The sequence below is a fragment of the Coffea eugenioides genome, unplaced genomic scaffold (assembly GCF_003713205.1).
Source record: "Coffea eugenioides isolate CCC68of unplaced genomic scaffold, Ceug_1.0 ScVebR1_682;HRSCAF=1398, whole genome shotgun sequence".
In the NCBI taxonomy this organism is placed as follows: domain Eukaryota; kingdom Viridiplantae; phylum Streptophyta; class Magnoliopsida; order Gentianales; family Rubiaceae; genus Coffea; species Coffea eugenioides.
In genome coordinates, this window is record NW_020864543.1 from 14,405 (window position 1) to 32,268 (window position 17,864).

Here is a 17,864-nt window from a genome sequence, read left to right on the forward strand (position 1 = left end):
TGTGCAGGCATGCTAGCTAAAAGGGGAAGAAGGCAGTAATGATTACATCCAGTTTTTGATAGTTATCCAGATTTTGTACTTCCCCTACCTTTGGATGATTTTAAGGTCACTCGGATGACTATATATTAAGCTAATTACTTTGTTCATGACCATGTAGACCTATTTCTTCTCAATGCATCTTTAATTACCAAAAAAATAAAATAAAATTAAGGAACGTGTACCATACAATTTTTCATTCCTTTCCTGAGAAAATATTCAATTTGTAGGAGAGAGACACATCGCAGACAGCCACGGATTTAAGGGGGGGCTGGTGGGGGCTTAAGCCCCCCCCCAAGCCGCCGGAAAACCCCCTATATATAGGGGATTCCGGCGGCCAGCCCAGCCATTCCGCAGAGGGCAAGCTCAGGCTCCTGCTTGATGATTTTTTCTTTGTCTGATGAGGTCAGACATTCCGCAGAGGGTTGCACGTATCCATACCCAAACCCTATGGCAGAGTTGCAATAAGTCTCTACGGTACCATCCCTAGATTCTAGGTTGATGTTGTTCAGCACAATGTGGCTGCAAGGAACCGTGTCGCTGCATGCAAATTTCATGGCGTTTTTGCTTTTGGAAGTCCCGCTAATGTTCTTGTACATGATTTCACTTATTTCAACTGCAGAACTCTGGATATAAAAAGTCGTTGTCAGGATATTTTAAGGATGAGTAGATAAACAATTGCCTGCACTTTTTTTTTTTTTGGTCGAATTTTAGTATCATTCAGAGTTTATTCACCAAAGAGAGCAGAAAATACAAAGTCCGTCTGGTTCCCAATTAACCAGCTATTCTGGAAAACCATGAAGCTAGAGGGTGAATCATACCTGGTTCTGGCAAGGCGTCGGCGAATCACAGTAGAATTGGTCAATGATAATGGGATTTGAAACGTCATCTACTCTCACATTCTGATATCGTACCCCTCGAACATACCCAGATCCTCCCTGCAGAGCTACCATTTTTAATCATTCTCCATATAATTATATGTTTTTATTATTTTTATAATTATTGATTCTAAATTTTACTTATTAAATATATTTATTTCGTCACAAAAAAAAAATTTTAATACACTTCGGCCCCCCCAAAAATAAATTTCTGGCTCCGTCCCTGATCGCAGAGTAACAAAAACCAGAGGAAAAAACTTGTATTTCCTCTTACGTGCAACCTGGCTACTTGCTATAGGGCAATATATAGTTCCCTGAGCTCAGGCTCACCTCACCACAAAGCTATATGTCTGTGTGTGACATATATATGACACAATATCGCACTTAGTATCCTTGCAATTTTTTTATAAAAAAAACATGAAGAAAATGAAATGCCAATGCTGATTAGTCTATATACGTGCTTATCCTTGTTTCTGAAGAGTACATAAGCCCCTTTGGACCCTGAATTTGTAAAGGGAAAGTCCAATAAATTAATAAACGCCGAAAGAGGGAAAATAGGCTTCATACAGAAATGGAGTTAAAGCAAAGCCTTCTAGTTCCATTTGAAGAGTGAGAGAAGACTAGCTATTTTGTCCTTAATTTACTTTTCCCTTGTATCCCTTTCATTTTGTAGTTTGGCTGCACACATTTGAACTTAACGTTTGTACATCCAAATCAAAGAATGTAAGCTATGCTGCTGAGTAGCTTACCGGCAACATTGAATAAACCAGCTACTTGTCATCTAAAGACTCAGAAGATGTTCCAAATTAACCATATAGGCGAAGTTTGACACGTTATGATGAAGCCTTTTCTTTTGGAAACGTCAACTAGAAAATTCATCGCCTCGGGCGTTGATCTAATTGTGTCTTCAGTCTCCACTTCTACGTACTGTTCCACGAAAGAAACCAGGAGAAAGGAATTTAGAGAGGTTAAACTCTTTTCTTCTGGATTCTACTTATATAGTAGTATCTAAATACAACAAGAAAAAGCCAATTAGCTATCTTTCTTAATTCTGTTCACTAGAAAATTGCCAATTCACACCCACCTGCTACCTCAAAGTCTCAAACGAAGTTTCCTCGGATACCCACCTGGGTCAAATAAAATTCAAAATAGTACATGTCAGGTTCACATTTCATGTAGCTGCTATATAATCAGCACCTAATTATCAAGTCCTTCTACGACAACTTCATGTCCAAAATCATACCGGGCAAATTAGTATGGAGTATCTTACAAGAAAAGCCTTGTTTTGCTGCTTCTTCGTTTTTACGACCTTTGCATGTAATCTGGCACGAGCTGAAGAAGTAGGTAAGTTTTCGAACTTATACCAGATAAAAAGTTTCCAGTTTTTTTCCCTTAAACCAAAGAGATCAGTATTATAGTATTGAGTATGGAACAAATAATTTTTCATTCATGCTGGTTGCAGAGGATGAAAAGGAATTTAGTTACGATGAAAGAAGCCACAGGGGACCAGCTCACTGGGGGGAGATTCGGCCAGAGTGGAGCATGTGTAACCATGGTAGCATGCAGTCTCCGATTGATCTGCTGGATGCAAGAGTTCAAGTTGTGTCAAGCTTGGGAAGACTTCATAGGGCTTACAAACCTTCTAATGCCACTCTCGTGAATAGAGGCCACGATATGATGGTGACTCTCTCTTACCATCGAAATCCTACATATGACTTCAAACAAATCGGGTCTTCGTTATTTTTGCACAGTTATGAACTTATGCCCAATCATTCATTCAATTAAATTTCCTTGAAAATTGTTTGGAATCCAAGTTTTTTGCCAAGTTTGTCTGCTACAAGTTTTTTAAAAATTTTAGCTACAGTAATCTCAAAAATTTTTTCAAAATTTTTAAACTATACACTTCAAAATATTCAAAAATCTACACATTTAAAAATTTTTTTTAAAAACTTCTACAGTAAATTACAGTAAAGTTTTAGACAAACTCTCAAAAAACTCACCTTTCAAACAGGGTTTGGGTACCAAGAATAACTGAGAAATATCAAGGTACGTGGACCTCCCTGACATAGTGAGGTAACAACTTTCTTGTTCCTTTGGTTGATGGTTTTGCTTTGTAAATGTGCAGTTGAGATGGGTTGATGATGCTGGGCATATTCATATAAACGGGACCTTATATCATCTCAGACAGTGTCACTGGCACTCACCTAGTGAACATTCTATTAATGGCAAAAGGTACTTTAATTAGCTTAATTATTTCCTTTTAACAAAATGTTGCTAGCTTAGCTGTTTAGACTGTAGGATTACATGTAATTAATCAAGAGCATTGAATAATTTAAAGTCAACCACAGGTACGATCTAGAGGCGCATTTGGTTCATGAAGCCCTCAATGGAAAGATCGCTGTAATTGGAATCATATATGAGATCGGACGATCCGATTCCTTTTTATCTATGGTATATATTAGCTCCCCCTTCTCAAGATACTATGTCTTTATTTTTCTTTGGGTAAAATACAAAAAGTCCTTTGTGGTAAATCTAATACACAAAAAAGTTCGCCGTGATTTCAAAATATACAACACGACACCCCGTACTTTGAGTTAAATTGTAAATGTGACGGAATCCGTTAAACTTAACGGAAATGACTTATTGGAACCTAAAAAAAAAATTTATACTTAATTTTTAATAAATATACATGTTCTACTCCTTAACCCTCAATTCTCTCTATCTAGAGAATAAAACAAATGATTTTTTTTTAGCTGTCTTTTGCTTAATTATATCAGGGCATTTTGGTCATTTCGTCCATTTCCGTTACGTTTAATGGATTTTGTCACCTTTACAATTTAGTTCAAAGTACGGGGTGTCGTGTTCTATATTTTGAAATCACGGGGGACTTTTCTGTATATTAGATTTACCACATGGGTTTTTTTTGTTTTTTACTCTTTTTCTTTTTTATCCTAGAGGAAATTAAAGACTTCAAGATAATTTACTTCATAAAATTAACACCCTTTATTTTTGTTTTTATGGCACTATTTTCTTTGGTTTTTTTTTTTGGTTAATGTTGGATATGTGTAACCCTAGATGGAGAATAAATTAAAGGCTCTAGCTGATACAAGAGATTTGGAGAAAGTTGTGGGTGTTATTGATCCAAAGCAGATAAAGTTAGGAAGCAGGAAGTATTATAGGTACATTGGCTCGCTAACGACTCCTCCTTGCACTCAAAATGTCGTCTGGACAATTGTTAAGAAGGTTAGTCGAACTAATTCTAATTGGAAATTCTTAAGATTTTCTATAAATAAATAAATAAATATATATACATATACCCATCTGAATTCTGAAGTCTAACTGCATCAAAATTCCTCAGGTTAGAACTGTTACTAGAGATCAAGTGAAAATGATTCGAGAAGCAGTACACGATGTGAGTTGCCAAATAAAACTCTACTTCAATCACAAAAAAAAAAAAAAATCTAGTTTAATTTGACCATTAATTCGACTATTTATGTCAAATCCTGCATAATTAGAAGCACAGTCAAATGATTAGGAGGTTTACGCACTGTCCTAACATGTAGCAATCCTTTTTTTTTTTGGCAGGAGTCGGAAGCCAATGCAAGACCACTCCAACCATTACATAATCGCCCGATCAGAATGTACAGGCCGCATGCTAAGGAAGAAGAAGATTGAAATATGAGACAAATTAACGGATGAATTATAGTGCATTAATCCTTTCTTTTATCCTCTTTGGATGTGCTTATGCGTGTAATGTGAATATGGGCATGGAAATGCTCATTACCTACCTACGTAAATCTTGACATTAAAGTTGAGCTAGTTTATCAGTTAGAATACAAGTTCATAAAAGATATACTTATTACTAGTATTTATAATTTTTTTTTTCAAGAAAGAAACCATATAGTATAAAGCTTTACAAGTGTATGGAGATATAGTAGAGTTTGAGAGTCAAATGAAGTGACATTATTATGGCTACTTTGTTCACATTCTTACCAAATGATTTGTGTCTGTGGAAATTAGTATCAGCTAGATTTACTTGTGAGGTAAATTACCCAACGCTACATATGAACTCTGTATTGGCTGTAATGGATCTTTTTTTTTTTGAAAAAGAAATTACCATCATTCCTTTAAATAAGCTTCAACAGCATATATACAAGATTTCCCTGGGGATGAAGACAACCTTGACATGATATGAGCAGGAACATTGCAATTTCTTCCAACATGGGAAACTCGTTAACATATTCAAAACAGCTTCGCATATTCTTGTTGTTGATTTTCTGCACAACATTTAAGGCATCATCTTCCAGAATGAAATGGGTAACGGCTCCACCTCACTTTAAGGCGAACCAAAGGGTTCGGCGGACAGCCTGCTCAACTCTCGCCAGGACTACTAATACGGTTATACACAACTCAAAACGTGCCGGAATACAGTAGCGCGCTTAAACAAAACAAAAATCACGAAACAGAAAAATAAAAATCGAAACGGAAAGTGAATAGTGCCTGCCACGTCACAATCCGACCGGGACCCAATCGAATATAAGTAACTTCATATAATCCTTGAAATGGACATATACAAACCAAAGATAACACATGAACACGAGTACACACTTTTATAAACCACATTCGTATTTTTACAAATCAAAAGGGAACATTTGAATCCAAGTACAATTAGGGTTTTCAACCATTGAGGAGCTATACAAAATATCTAAACTAGCTCAACTCATGCTTCAAAATCACAGTTCCAAAAGGTGGTTCCCTGTAAGGAAAATAAGGATAGCGGAACGGGGTGAGTTAGAAGTTCAATGAGGTACCAAAAGTATAACAGTAGAAATCATGATAAAACACTTTTAGGGCACATATACATATCAAGTAAGAAAAATGAACGAACACCACAATTTAAAGGATACAGGTGGCCCTCAGGAGCCAAATCTCCGTTGCAATACTTGATCCAGTCTCGTTGACTCTCCGTCAACGTTTAATAACACACTAATGTCCGTAAACCCCTCTTACGCCAAAATTTCGTTCACCAAACATACCCCTTACCGGGCTCGAACGCCGTACAGGAACAGTAATGATAATACTCGAGTATACCGGAATCAAGAGTCTCAATACCCAAAGATTTTCCAGGAACAGGCATCCATGGATTGTCAATTACCTCGACCAAACTCTTGCTGGCTCGACTTAATTAACTCCCCATGAGATTGAGTTCAAGTTAATAGGAAGATCGTTGGACACACTTCCAAACGATCTCATAACAAGCGCAAGTAACAAGTTCAAGTTCATAACAAGTACAAGTAATAGATTCCAGTTCATTCAGTACAGGCAAGAGAACGAGTGTGATAAAGTACACTCTCGTCTCATTCAGAATAACAGAGTTCATAGTTATTGATGTCACACATTTTAAGTATAGATGAACCAATTAAACAACAATTCAGGGGAGTGGTACACTCACCAGTTAAAGTAGAGTTTCAACCAAGGTATGGCTCTAATCACCAAGAAACCCTAAAATAGCCAAGGTAAATAATTATGGTTCCCATAGCCACAATTCCAATAAATAGAATGCACAAATGAGACTCAACTACAAGTCGTAAATCTCGCCAACTAATTACTCATGCAAGTGTGCAAAACATGATTTCGAGAACAAAAAGGTAATATGAAACCCTAGGGCTCAAACAACCCCAAAAGTCTGTCTTATATATATCCCAAATCAAACCAAACTCGAAGGAGTCCAACATTCCTAAAATTTGGACAGCATGTCCCCTACATTTCCTTACTTTTCCATCCTGCAAGCAACATCAATTCATCTCAAATCAACCACATACACATTATCGACTATAGAATACACCTTTCGGCACAATAAGCACAACTGAAACTACACTTATCGGATTGAAATGAATCTTATGGCATTTCGAAACCAAAACATAAATCTAAATTTCTTATGAAGACCTCCAAAGCCAAATCATGCATTTTCATGGTCAAAAATGGAAAACGCCACGAAAATAGAAATCTGTTCGCGAAACAGGGTTCATGGACAGTCAAGGGTATTTCTATCATTTCACATGCTACAGTGCTCCAATTGAGCTGAAATTTTGCAGGCAGTTAGTTAACATCATTTGTTACAACTTTCATGTTTTAACCTAAGCCTGATTCGGCCTCTAACATGCACTAATAAAGCCGGTCAGAACAGGACAAATTGGAACCCTAAAGCTGAAATTTTTCGCAAATAACCGCAATTAACGTACAAGGGATCCATTTAACACAATTTAGAGTCATCAATCCAAGGCCAATCATAATCATCATATGAAAATAGAAAAATTTTCAAAAAATCAGAAATTTAGTTAATTCCACTTTAATCCATGAAATCTTCCACAAAGTAGCATCTATAACAACTATAAGCCACTACTTATCAATTAATTGAAATAAAGAGGAAGTTTGTAAGCAAAGTACTTTGACACCTCAAGAAAGATGATAACTTAGGATTTTTCTTTCCAAAACAACTCCACCAAGACCTTGAAACTCCCTTAGCAAGTCACTTTAGTGGACTAATTCAAGGTTTAATCGGTTGGATTTCAAAATTTGTGCAAGAAATGGAAGATATAGTTGAAACTTTCTTTTCTTTTCTCTCAAGGTGAGGTTCGGCCAAGAAGGATAGGAAATGAAGATGATTTGGGTCAAAATTATTCTTTTAGTAAAAGTAAGAAAGTTAGGCAAGTCAACCGTCAAATCGGGTCGCGACACATGACACTCTTAATGGTTCAAACTTATCCTTTTGTCTCTCCAAAATTAAACCATCTAAGTAATCTCTAATTATCTCTTAACACCTAATAAATTAATCCCGGTATACAAAATGTAACCTAATTGGTCGAATTTAGCGCACTTAACGCCATTAGTTGGTCCCACGTCCAATATACACTTCTAATATCTCATGAACTAACTTATACTAGAAAAATAATTTAAAAACTATATTTCCTTATAATAATATCGCTAAAGTTAACATAATAACAAAAATATAGAAAACGGGTGCAAAGAAATAAAATAAGACCTAAAAATTCAGAAAATTTTCGGATTCTCACAAAATGGGAAATACCAAAATCTCTTGAAAATAGCAGAAATTTGAGGAAAGCTAAACATTCGACCTGTTCAAGGTTGATGGCTCTAGGGGATATCCTTTCAGCCATTCCCACATCGATTTGCCCCAGATGATTTCATGGACATGGATGAAATGTTTGAAGCCATCTGAGGTTCCAGCCCCTTCCACACTTGGGCAAATTCACATTCAAGGAACATGTGTTGTTCGGATTTCACTGCACAACCACAACATTTACAGACTGTTATCATCTTTCCAAGCCTCGCTTGAAGATTCTGTCTGATAAGTCATAATTTGTTGCTTAAATTATTATTATTTTTTCCTTGATTTTAGTCAAATATTGTATTAATTGATAGATTTTACTTATATTTGGTGTTTCATATCAATTATAGGGTGTTGGAGCGAAAAGTGGTTAAATGAAGATTTTTTTGATGATTTGCATGTGGGCAAACCTACGTTCGGGATTCAAAATCGAAAAGTCGGGATTGATATTGGACAGTTTCCCAATCCAAGTCAAATTTCAAAACTTGACAGCTGCTGAAGTTTCCTATTTCTTTGCATTCTACGTCAATCTCGAGCAATTGGGAGAGCTTTTAGGAAATTGAATTGTAATAGGAAACTCTTTAGGAATTTGATTGGTATTAGGAAACCAATCAATTAAGCAATTCGGCAGAAAGAATTCGGATATAGCTCTTGCTTAGGAACAAAGCATAGTAATTCTTATTTTTCTGGACCGATGGAGAGGAAGACAATGGGAAAGTTTCGAACAGATTTTTACATGACTTGTTCTCCGTTAATGGAGAACTAATTTCATATTTCTAGTCAAGGGACAACTGAAGATTTGGTTCAACGATAACTATAAGATCTAAATTATTTTAATTGCTTCATTCAATCATTGATATTTGTATGTTTTCTATTTTGCGTTGCTATGATTATTGTGTGTGATTGAATAAGTGCGTAATATTTAATTATTCACGTAATTTATTTGCTAATTAGAGTAGTTGAATCCGTAATTGTTTGACTATTCCAATCCCGATAGCAACTGATGTAATTGGATTTGTATTAGAGAAACGTACAATCTATTTCAAAGAAACTCTCGTAGCGTGCTTATTGATTAGAGTAGGGTTTTTCTAGTTTTTAATGCAATTAGAGAATAAAATCCTATGATCGTACGTAGGATTATTCCTAAATTAGGAAAATAGTCAATGGTCGTACCTTGACTATCGAAACAATAAGGACAGACAGACTGTCAGATCGTATCGGCAGTTAAAAACCTACTTATTAATAAATGTTGGAATTATAATTGCAACAATGATCAGTTGCATGAACCATTTCTGAAGTGTATCCTTGATTAGAGTTTTTCTCATTATCTCTCTCTCTTAATTATTTTTTCGTAGTCGATTAGTTTAGTTAATAATTCATTAGTTTTTAATTCTCAAAACCCCCGTTTATCCTTGACTTGAAAAGGAACAAATTTTCCTCAGTCCCTGAGGATAGGACCCTATTTGTCCTATATACAAATTAACAAGTTTTCGTGAATAAATTTTGGTATATCGAATCTAGCAAATTCTTTGGAGTCAGGGTGAATAGGGTTGGCAATTTTCGACACGATTTGAAAACACGACGCGAAGCTAATACGAAATTAATGGGTTTGGATTAAGGTTTCAGTGGTTCGGTCACAATTGGGTCGAACCCGATGAACCCGAAAATAAACATGTCGATTTCGGGTCAACCCGTGGGTGACCCGATATGACCCGTTTATGAATTAAAAATAATTTAATAAATATAAAAATTATTTGATCTAACTAAACTAAGTTATTACTTTTTTTCAAAGGCATTCATTACTTAATTCTAAATGAATTTATTTAACTTGTGTGAAGTTGAAATTATTATATTTGGACAAATAATATATTATATTATATTTTACTTTTATATTGATTTAATTTAATTTATATTTGATTTGGGATAAAACACTTTTACGGTGTTTAATTTATTTTAGATTTGGTTTGGGATTATTTATTTAAATTTTTATTACTTGATTATGTAATTAGTTTTGTGAGAAATTGATTTTATTAGAAATTATAGTGGTAAATTAATAAATTAAAATTAAGTTTCGAATCATTTCAAATCGACCCGTCAATCCGAAATTTTCGGGTTTGTGTCAGGTATCCTGACCCGTTTTGGGTTGACGGGTCAGGCTCGAGTCAGCATATTTTCTTTTATACATGAGTCTCAACCCGACGCGCCAACCCGAATTCGACCCGATTGCCACCCCTAAGGGTGAATTTAGTAACCCATTGCACATTTAGAGTCCCTACTCCAGTACTAGAATTGACTCGGAAATGCTTTTGTTGACAAATAGGATTAACATTATTATTATTGCACAAACTCAACACCTGTCACTGTCCTCCACACAAAAATTTTGATCTTTGGAGAAACATTTAATTTCCAGAGATTCTTGTCTTTAACTCGCGAAGATGCTTCTTCCTCACCTTTTATCTGCTTCTTGATTTTCCTTGCTAAGTAATTAGCAGATTTAATCATTGAACCCTTTAAATCACCACAATACTACAAAATAAACGAAAGTGTGTAATTGCTGCAGAGACTAGAATAGGGCTACTTTTAGATAAACCAAGAAAGTAATATAGGCCGCAAAAGCTATAGCATTTAAATAAGAACCAATCAAATATTGGACCATACATACCACACTTCCTTAATCGACACTTTCAAGATTCCACAAATCAGAGCATGTTATGAGTAAGTTGTTATTATTGTGTATATGCATGTCTAAAATTAATTTTACTAAATAAGTACTTTTAATTTATTACAATAACTTGTGAGAAACTTAAACACTTTTTTGTAAGAAAGAAATAGTAGTATATATTTAAGCATCTTAAACAAAGGGCCTGTTTGGAACCTTGATTTTTTACCAAGTTTGTATAATACTAGTTTTTTAACAACTTTTGCTACAGGAACCCCAAAAACCTTCACAAAGTTTTTTACCTACACAATTCAAAATACCCAAAACACAAAAAAAAAATTCCCTTCCCTTTTTCTTCTTCTTCCTCCCCCACCCCAACCCCCCACCACCTCCGTCGCCGGTTCCGGCGCCGATCACCTCTTCCTTGCCGGTCTTCTTTTTTTTTTCCTTTCTCCCTATCCCCCCTCTTCCTCCCCTGCCATCCTCCCTTGTTACAGAGTTCGGTTGCACAATAAAAACCTCCATCCAGGAAATCAAAGAAATGACAATCCAAGAGTAAGATTTCCCTTTGCAAGATGGGGAATAGTTTTAGCATTAACGTCTTTTACTGATCTAACAAGAAAGATATCTTTCCTGGCGCCTTTTTCTGCTCCCAAATAGAAACTCAAATGCCAGACTGGGTAGTACTAGTGCGGGAAAACGGTTCAGGCTGCCGCCTTCCTTCAGTTGGCTTCGCGCTGCACCGGGGGAGGGTGAGAGTGGCGGGGGAAGGGGAGGAGAGGAGGGAGAAGGAAAATTGCAAAAAAAAAAAAAATTTCCTGTTGCTGCTTCATCTGCCGGCAAGAGAGAGGATAGGAGAGGGTGGCGGGGGGAGAAGAGGGGTGGTGGGGGAGGGAGTGGCGGGGGAGAGGGGAAAAGGGGGTGGCGGGGAAGGGAAAAGGAAGGGGAGAGGGTGGCGGGAGAGGAGGGAGAGAAAAAAAGCAAAAAAAAAAGAAAAGAAAAAAGTTGTTGATGTTGCTGCTTCATTAGCAGTTTTCGAAGAGGGAACAAGGGAGGGGGAAGGGGAAGGGAGAAGAAGTGGGAAGGGAGAAAGGAAAAGAAAAAAGAAAGAAAGAAAAAAAAGAAAAAAGAAAAAAGAAAAAGAAAGAAAGAAAAGGAAAAGAAAAAAAAATTTTTCATCTCACAAAAATTTTTCTACAACTTCTACAGTGATCTACAGTAAAATTTTATACAAACACCCAAAAAACTCATCTTCCAAACAGGCCCTAAAATTTTTCATTGCATTTTTCTCAAACTCGGTATTAGATCGCAACAAGAATGTAGAGGAGGAAGAAAACGGAAATCTAAGCATAATATGGAGAACAAGAATAATAAAAGAAGAAAAGGATTTGGCGAAGCAATTTATAGATTTTGTGAACATAGGAAGTGAATCACTGCTGATCTCTAATTAAAGAAATAACGTGCAATTAAACCTAAATAGAACTTTGCGTGTATTATAATTCTATTTCTAACCTTCTGTTCCCATTTCCTACATTACCCACCCAAAAATAAAAGGAAATAAGGGTATAATAGTTATTAAAATATTCACCCATGGAAATAAAATGAATTGTCTACTTTTATCCACCCAAAAATAAAAAGAAACCAAGGGTATAATAGTCATTACAACGTTTCGCTTCCTTTAAACAATGAAAACCGTCAAGGGCAAAAATGGAAATAAAGAATCCTGCACCGCCGCTGGAACACCGTAAGAGTCCGAGGTATGACGAGTTCAGCAGTTGTTTCATTTGTGTGTTGCATGGCCGTTCTTCTACCTTGGTAAGCACCGAAGTAAATTCACGAACATCGAGGTACTGCTAGAAACCAGGGTTTTTTTCGGGAGCCGTGGATTCAAGAATCTAGGGTTTTCTTTAAACCCAGAGGTAACTAAGAGTGCTTCTTGGTATTGCTAGTGTTAATTCTGAGCTTAATTAGTGTTTTTACGCTTAAAATTTGCACTAGGGAAGTAGGATTGGTTGGAATTTTGCTTTGCATTTTCAGCATTTTCCAAAATTTCGTAATTTCTTTTTTTTTTTTAGGCAAAGAATTTGTAATTTCTTAACTTGGAAATCAAATAATGTTAACAGGATTTGATTTGGCTTTTGGAAATTGCCCTAATAGTCCTGCATTGTGCTATCACTTCGTTCTTCGTTCCCAAGTCTTGAAGTATTAGGGCACCAAGCTAGAAGGAGCTGTTCTACAACCATGTCCTTTTTCTTTTTGTCAAAGAAAGAAGTTTTTTAGGTAGGAAGGGGAGGTGAAAATTGTAATTTAGTGAGGATTTGCATAATACTTGATTGAGATTCATTGGTTTTAGTTTATAGGATTATGCTTAGAGTGCATTCGGGAAGAGAGATCTGTACCACTTGCTACTACCTAATTGTAAAGGCCCTTAATGTATTTGTCAATTTTGTTTCGTATTTTGGAATAGTTAAGCTGAACAATTTAGTGGTTTGCAGCTGAAAGGATGGCTAATGATTCTCGCTCTAGGCAGAGAAATAAAGATTTTGAGGGTGACAGTTCAGGTAAAAGTATGGATAGCGGGGAAGGAACTTTGAACTCTGGCACGTTAAAGGTTGATGCTTCACGTTTAAGGCAGACAACTCAGGGTGCATCATCCTCAGGACAAATGACATCGAGCCCATCAAGTACTAGGAAGTCTGAACGACTTGAAAAGCGGATGCCATCAACACCTCTTCCGGTTATCAGGAAATCTGAGAGACTGGAGAAACAGAGCGCCCCAAGTCCTTTAAGAAGGTCTGACAGGAGTAGAGCACTTGGTTCATCAACTTCATATGGATCAAAGAGCTTGGAGAAAGTGTCCAGTTCAGCGGACAGAATGAGCAGGCGGGAAAAGAAACAGAAGAGCGTAAAGCAGTTGACGATGGGAACTGAAAACGTCAACCATGGTGAAAAATGGAACCAAGAATCTTTTGGTGTAAAGAGGAAGAGAATGGATGCTCGCAGTTACAAGGATTTGTTCAAACGAAAACAAATATGTTCAGCATCAGGTAGGCAAATTTCTCATGCGAGGCCCTCCACTTAACATTGTGATGACTGTTGAAAACTTAGAATTTTTCGCACGGTATATTTTTCCAGTATCTATGTTGGATACAAGCGTTTAAATTCATGCTGCATAAATGTTAGTGTCTATAATATTAATTCCAATATCTTGAACTGAGTGGAGAATGAGCTTGCTAATTTGGTCATTGGTATTAATCATAATGTATTTTATGATGCATTTTAGATGGTTGAAAGCAGTTTGTAGTGTATGTTATGATACATTTGAGATGGTTGAAAGCAGTTGAATCATAATTCATATAACTTTTGGCTGCTTCTGGGTGGTAACAGGCTGATTTGGTTGACCTGCATGTCTTCCTTGTTTGTCATTGTTTACTGCATGCAGGTAGGGAGGACGAGTTGGAAAGACATGACCTGTTGCCTCAAGTTGATAGTGGTGGTAACATGAGTTGTTTAAAACAATTAGAGGACAAGAATGAAGGACATGAATGCGGTATGAGGGTCACAGAAGACTCGAGAGAAAAACCTTTGGAGAGAGCTGTCTCAGGAGCTGCATTTGGTTTGAAAGATTGTGATGCCAAGATCTCTGAGCCCAATATTAATTCTACTACTGGAAATTCTCAGATTCCTGAGATGGTGACGTTGACTTGTATGGCGAGTCCACTTGGTTGTAATACTAAGTTGGAAAGTGGTGCCCGATGCATGCAATCAGAAGAAAAGGGGTCTACAATTAATGTAGCGCCTGATGTCACAGGAATCCTTGTTAGTAAATCTGTCTCTGCTCTGGTTGCCGAGTCTGATCCTGCAGCATCCGGGGAGAATGATATATATGGCTTTGTTGGGAACTGTGCTGTCTGCTGTAAGAGGCGAAGGTGCTTTGATCCTCTCTCTTTTTGTTATAAAGCCTTGCATATCCCGATTTTCGGGGATCAGTTGTTTCATTTCAAATTTTTTGAAATGCTCTCAAATGAGGTTATTATCATGCATCAAGTGTGCACTTTTTTTGTGTGTATATTGCTATGTTTGTATTGTTTAGAAAATTAAGGGCATTGCTCCTGGTCTTTCATCGTTTAGACCTAAATACCAATATAGTCCTGTGCATATTGACCATCTTCCTATCAAGTGAATCTTTTGAGAAAGGAGCCTGATTCATCTCTCTAATAGATACTGATTTATCCAAAAATTTAAGCATTCCTAGTTTAGTAGTCACCTGATGTATGTCCTTCTCCTTTCCCAGTGCATTCTATACTAACTTCAATCCAGATGGGATGGGGGGTCAATTTCGAGCCTTTTACAAGCACTTTTTCCATCTCTCTCAAAGTCTCCCATTCTGAGATGTGCAACCCAGATAAACAAGTGTCACTGGAGCAAATCCTCCATATTTGTCTTAAAAAATCTTTCCCTTGCAATCTTTGTTTGGGTTTTGTTAAGTTTTAGTTTAGAATTATCCATCTGTTGCAGTCCCCTTCTTTACGTGGTGTTTCACTCCTCACATTTAACGAGCATGTTTTCTCTGAATGAGTTATTTGTATAACAGAGTACCAGTTGGATAATCCCATTTTACGGTGTAGGTTGCTGTGCTGTCATGGTGCTTGGTCTTACTGTTACATCTTTTGCTTTGGCTTCCTAAGTTGCTGTTGGAAATAATGATCCAGAATCTCTTCTTTACATAATCTCTCGTTCCAGGATCTGCTTGATGTCATTCTGAACTTCAAGTAAACAGAGCTGAAGTTCTTCCTATTGCTTTTTGATGCTATTAGATGCTGCTAAGCCAATGGAATTGTCAACCTCTTGTTCTTTCGAGTTATCAATCTTTTCTCTTGTCAATGCCCTTTACCTTAGCTCGGTTATACGTGCTGATAGGTTCCCAAGGTCATGGACTTTCTTCAACAGCTCATCAGTATAGTGAATTTTCATTACTGCTCCTTTGAATGCCACATTGTTGCTTATCCCTGTGGTGCAGACTTTCCAACCATTTACAGAGTCCTTTGTCTTTTTCTCCCAATTAAGGATGCCATAGGTGTTAGATTACTGGAGAGCACTTTGATGTATTATCTTGTTTCTGGAGGCTGAAAGAAAATTTCAGCAATTCCTCATATATAAAACTTAACTCCATATAGGGTTGAAAGAATTTCTCATAAGTGGAAATCCTAACTTCTGATACTACTTTAGTTCATCTGAAAGAGCCTTATGTATCTACCACAGCAACGTACTTCAACACTTTATTAAATTATAACGTGTGTTTAGAAAATATATTGAGTGTGTTTGGATAGTAGATTATTTGGAATAATTTTTTGAAAAAAATACCGTAGCACATTTTTGATGTGATGTATGTGAGATAAAAAGGTGGTTGGAAAATGTGTTGATTTAAGTAAATAAAATTGTCAAATAAACTACAATCCAAACAAATTAAAATTGTAAACTGGCAGGTGGATGGCACAATAAACTTTGGACGAACACTTGTCTTCATGGTCTTCCTAGTCATATATTTTCAGGGATACCTTTTGGCAAAACAGTTTCTTCATGATCTGTCAGTAGTCTTACTTTTCATGAGATGTCCTTTCTAGCTGTATTATAGGCATCATATCAACTTTTTTAGCAGCCCATCTGTTAAATAAAGGCAACCATGCATGGAAACTAGCTGCCACCATCATCGAGGATTGCCGAGTGTTCATGGATGTTTACTCAGACAGGAATACTGGAGTTGATTGTCCGGCTAAAATGGGTTCTTTTAACCAGGTTTTCATAGTGCTTGATGTACCTTCATATGTGATACAGGTTTTAGTACAGGATAGCATTTAGCACAGCCATCTAAGTGTGCATTTTCCTTGAATGAGTACAAATGTATCTTTAACTCTAAATGGTGTATTTCTTACTAAGTGTGATTTTGGTTGACTGAGTACAAATCTATGGTGAACTCTTGCTTATGTATTCATCATATATGAAAGGCTTTAATAAGCTTGTAAATTTACTCCATCTTACTTGTAAGGCTTATGCTTGTGTTACTGAAGATGATAGGTGTACCTTTCTTAATTAGGTTTTTTGTGCTCTTGATCTGTTATTATATATGCAATTAAGTATGCTTGAGGAAAAAGTAAAGGCAATCAAAATTTCTTCCTTCTTTTATTACTTGGAAAGAAGAAATTGAGCTAATTCATGTTGTTTTTGGTTGTGAGAGGGTATTGTTTCTCTGCATTGTCGGACCTGCCTGGTTGTTTCTTTATTCTTGGATCATATTGCTGATTCAAAGGCAGTCAAATTTTCTCTTTTCTTATCATTTGGAAAGAAGAAATTGAGCTAATTCATCCTTTTTGGCTGTAAGAGGGCATTGTTTCTCTGTATTGTCAGTTCTGCTTGATTGTTCTTTTATTCTCGGATCATATTGCTGATACATCTTGCAGTATGAAAATTTTCAATTTTTCTTCAAAATGCAAGTTACTGGTTATCAGTAGATTTTATGCTAGGCTGTACGGTATCTAAAGCAAGAGATAATGCACAATGGAAAAGTTGTTGGGTGCTACTGCTATCTATCTTTGTTTTTCCACTGGCTTTGTACATCCAGGACCCATAGTATATCATTTTTTTTGGCAGGTCAGATTATGATTCACCAAAAGAGGAACTCTGTTCTTGCGGAGCTACTCTGAGCTGTACCTCAGGTGACATCTCAAGAAATAAGGTTAGTTTGTAGTAATGTTATGAATTTTGCTCTATGGTCATAATAGCACAACATAACAGATGCATTGCTTTATTCTGAATGTTATTTTACCGTAATTGCTGTGAGAAAGATGAACAAAAAATTTTAAGCATAAGCTTAATTGCCAAGGCTGATAGTTAAAATTTGCATGCTGTCACATGGTTTTATCTCATTAAAAATTGGCCAATTTCTTTTCACTCAATTTGGTTGGTCAAAAAGGAAGTGTTAAGGGATTACATGTAGCTTTTGCAAAGCTTGGGGCCCAATTCTTTTGCATTCAGCTCTTTGCATGGTACATGTAGCTCTTTTGCGAAGCTTGGGGCCCAATTTTTTTGTCAAGCACATGACTATATAGTAAGCTACCTGGTTAAGTGAATTTACTCAATTGCATAGGCTCCTTATATGATGATT

The 17,864-nt window shown here is 36.4% G+C and overlaps 2 protein-coding genes and 1 long non-coding RNA gene across 3 annotated transcripts; 2 read left to right on the forward strand and 1 right to left on the reverse strand.

Moving 5' to 3' along the window:
• Window positions 1-394: 394 nt before the first annotated feature.
• On the reverse strand, window positions 395-970 carry LOC113758733. The gene is made up of 2 exons (XR_003466846.1): window positions 858-970; window positions 395-662 (listed from the first exon to the last, which is right to left on the reverse strand). It is a non-coding gene; the product is annotated as an uncharacterized LOC113758733 (long non-coding RNA).
• Window positions 971-2,154: 1,184 nt separating this feature from the next.
• Window positions 2,155-4,930, forward strand: LOC113758737 (alpha carbonic anhydrase 7-like). Its single transcript, XM_027301468.1, has 7 exons — window positions 2,155-2,258; window positions 2,377-2,594; window positions 3,040-3,146; window positions 3,263-3,365; window positions 3,990-4,157; window positions 4,273-4,326; window positions 4,500-4,930. Exons 1-7 carry the CDS (start codon window positions 2,171-2,173, stop codon window positions 4,587-4,589), a joined length of 828 nt encoding a protein of 275 aa, XP_027157269.1. The 5' UTR covers window positions 2,155-2,170; the 3' UTR covers window positions 4,590-4,930.
• A 7,575-nt stretch (window positions 4,931-12,505) lies between these two features.
• On the forward strand, window positions 12,506-17,435 carry LOC113758735 (the record flags this gene model as incomplete). Its single annotated transcript, XM_027301467.1, has 4 exons — window positions 12,506-12,621; window positions 13,198-13,749; window positions 14,145-14,631; window positions 17,351-17,435. Coding segments are annotated over exons 2-4 (1,116 nt in total), but the record flags the coding sequence as incomplete, so codon positions are not given.
• Window positions 17,436-17,864: the final 429 nt, after the last annotated feature.

What these genes read in the sequence shown, in the direction of transcription:
- LOC113758737 (XM_027301468.1), top strand. Translation starts at nt 2,171, where the DNA reads ATGGAGTATCTTACAAGAAAAGCCTTGTTTTGCTGCTTCTTCGTTTTT. An exon ending in CATTCTATTAATGGCAAAAG is followed by an intron (nt 3,147 to 3,262) that starts GTACTTTAATTA and finishes AGTCAACCACAG; the next exon opens with GTACGATCTAGAGGCGCATT. An exon ending in TCTGGACAATTGTTAAGAAG is followed by an intron (nt 4,158 to 4,272) that starts GTTAGTCGAACT and finishes AAAATTCCTCAG; the next exon opens with GTTAGAACTGTTACTAGAGA.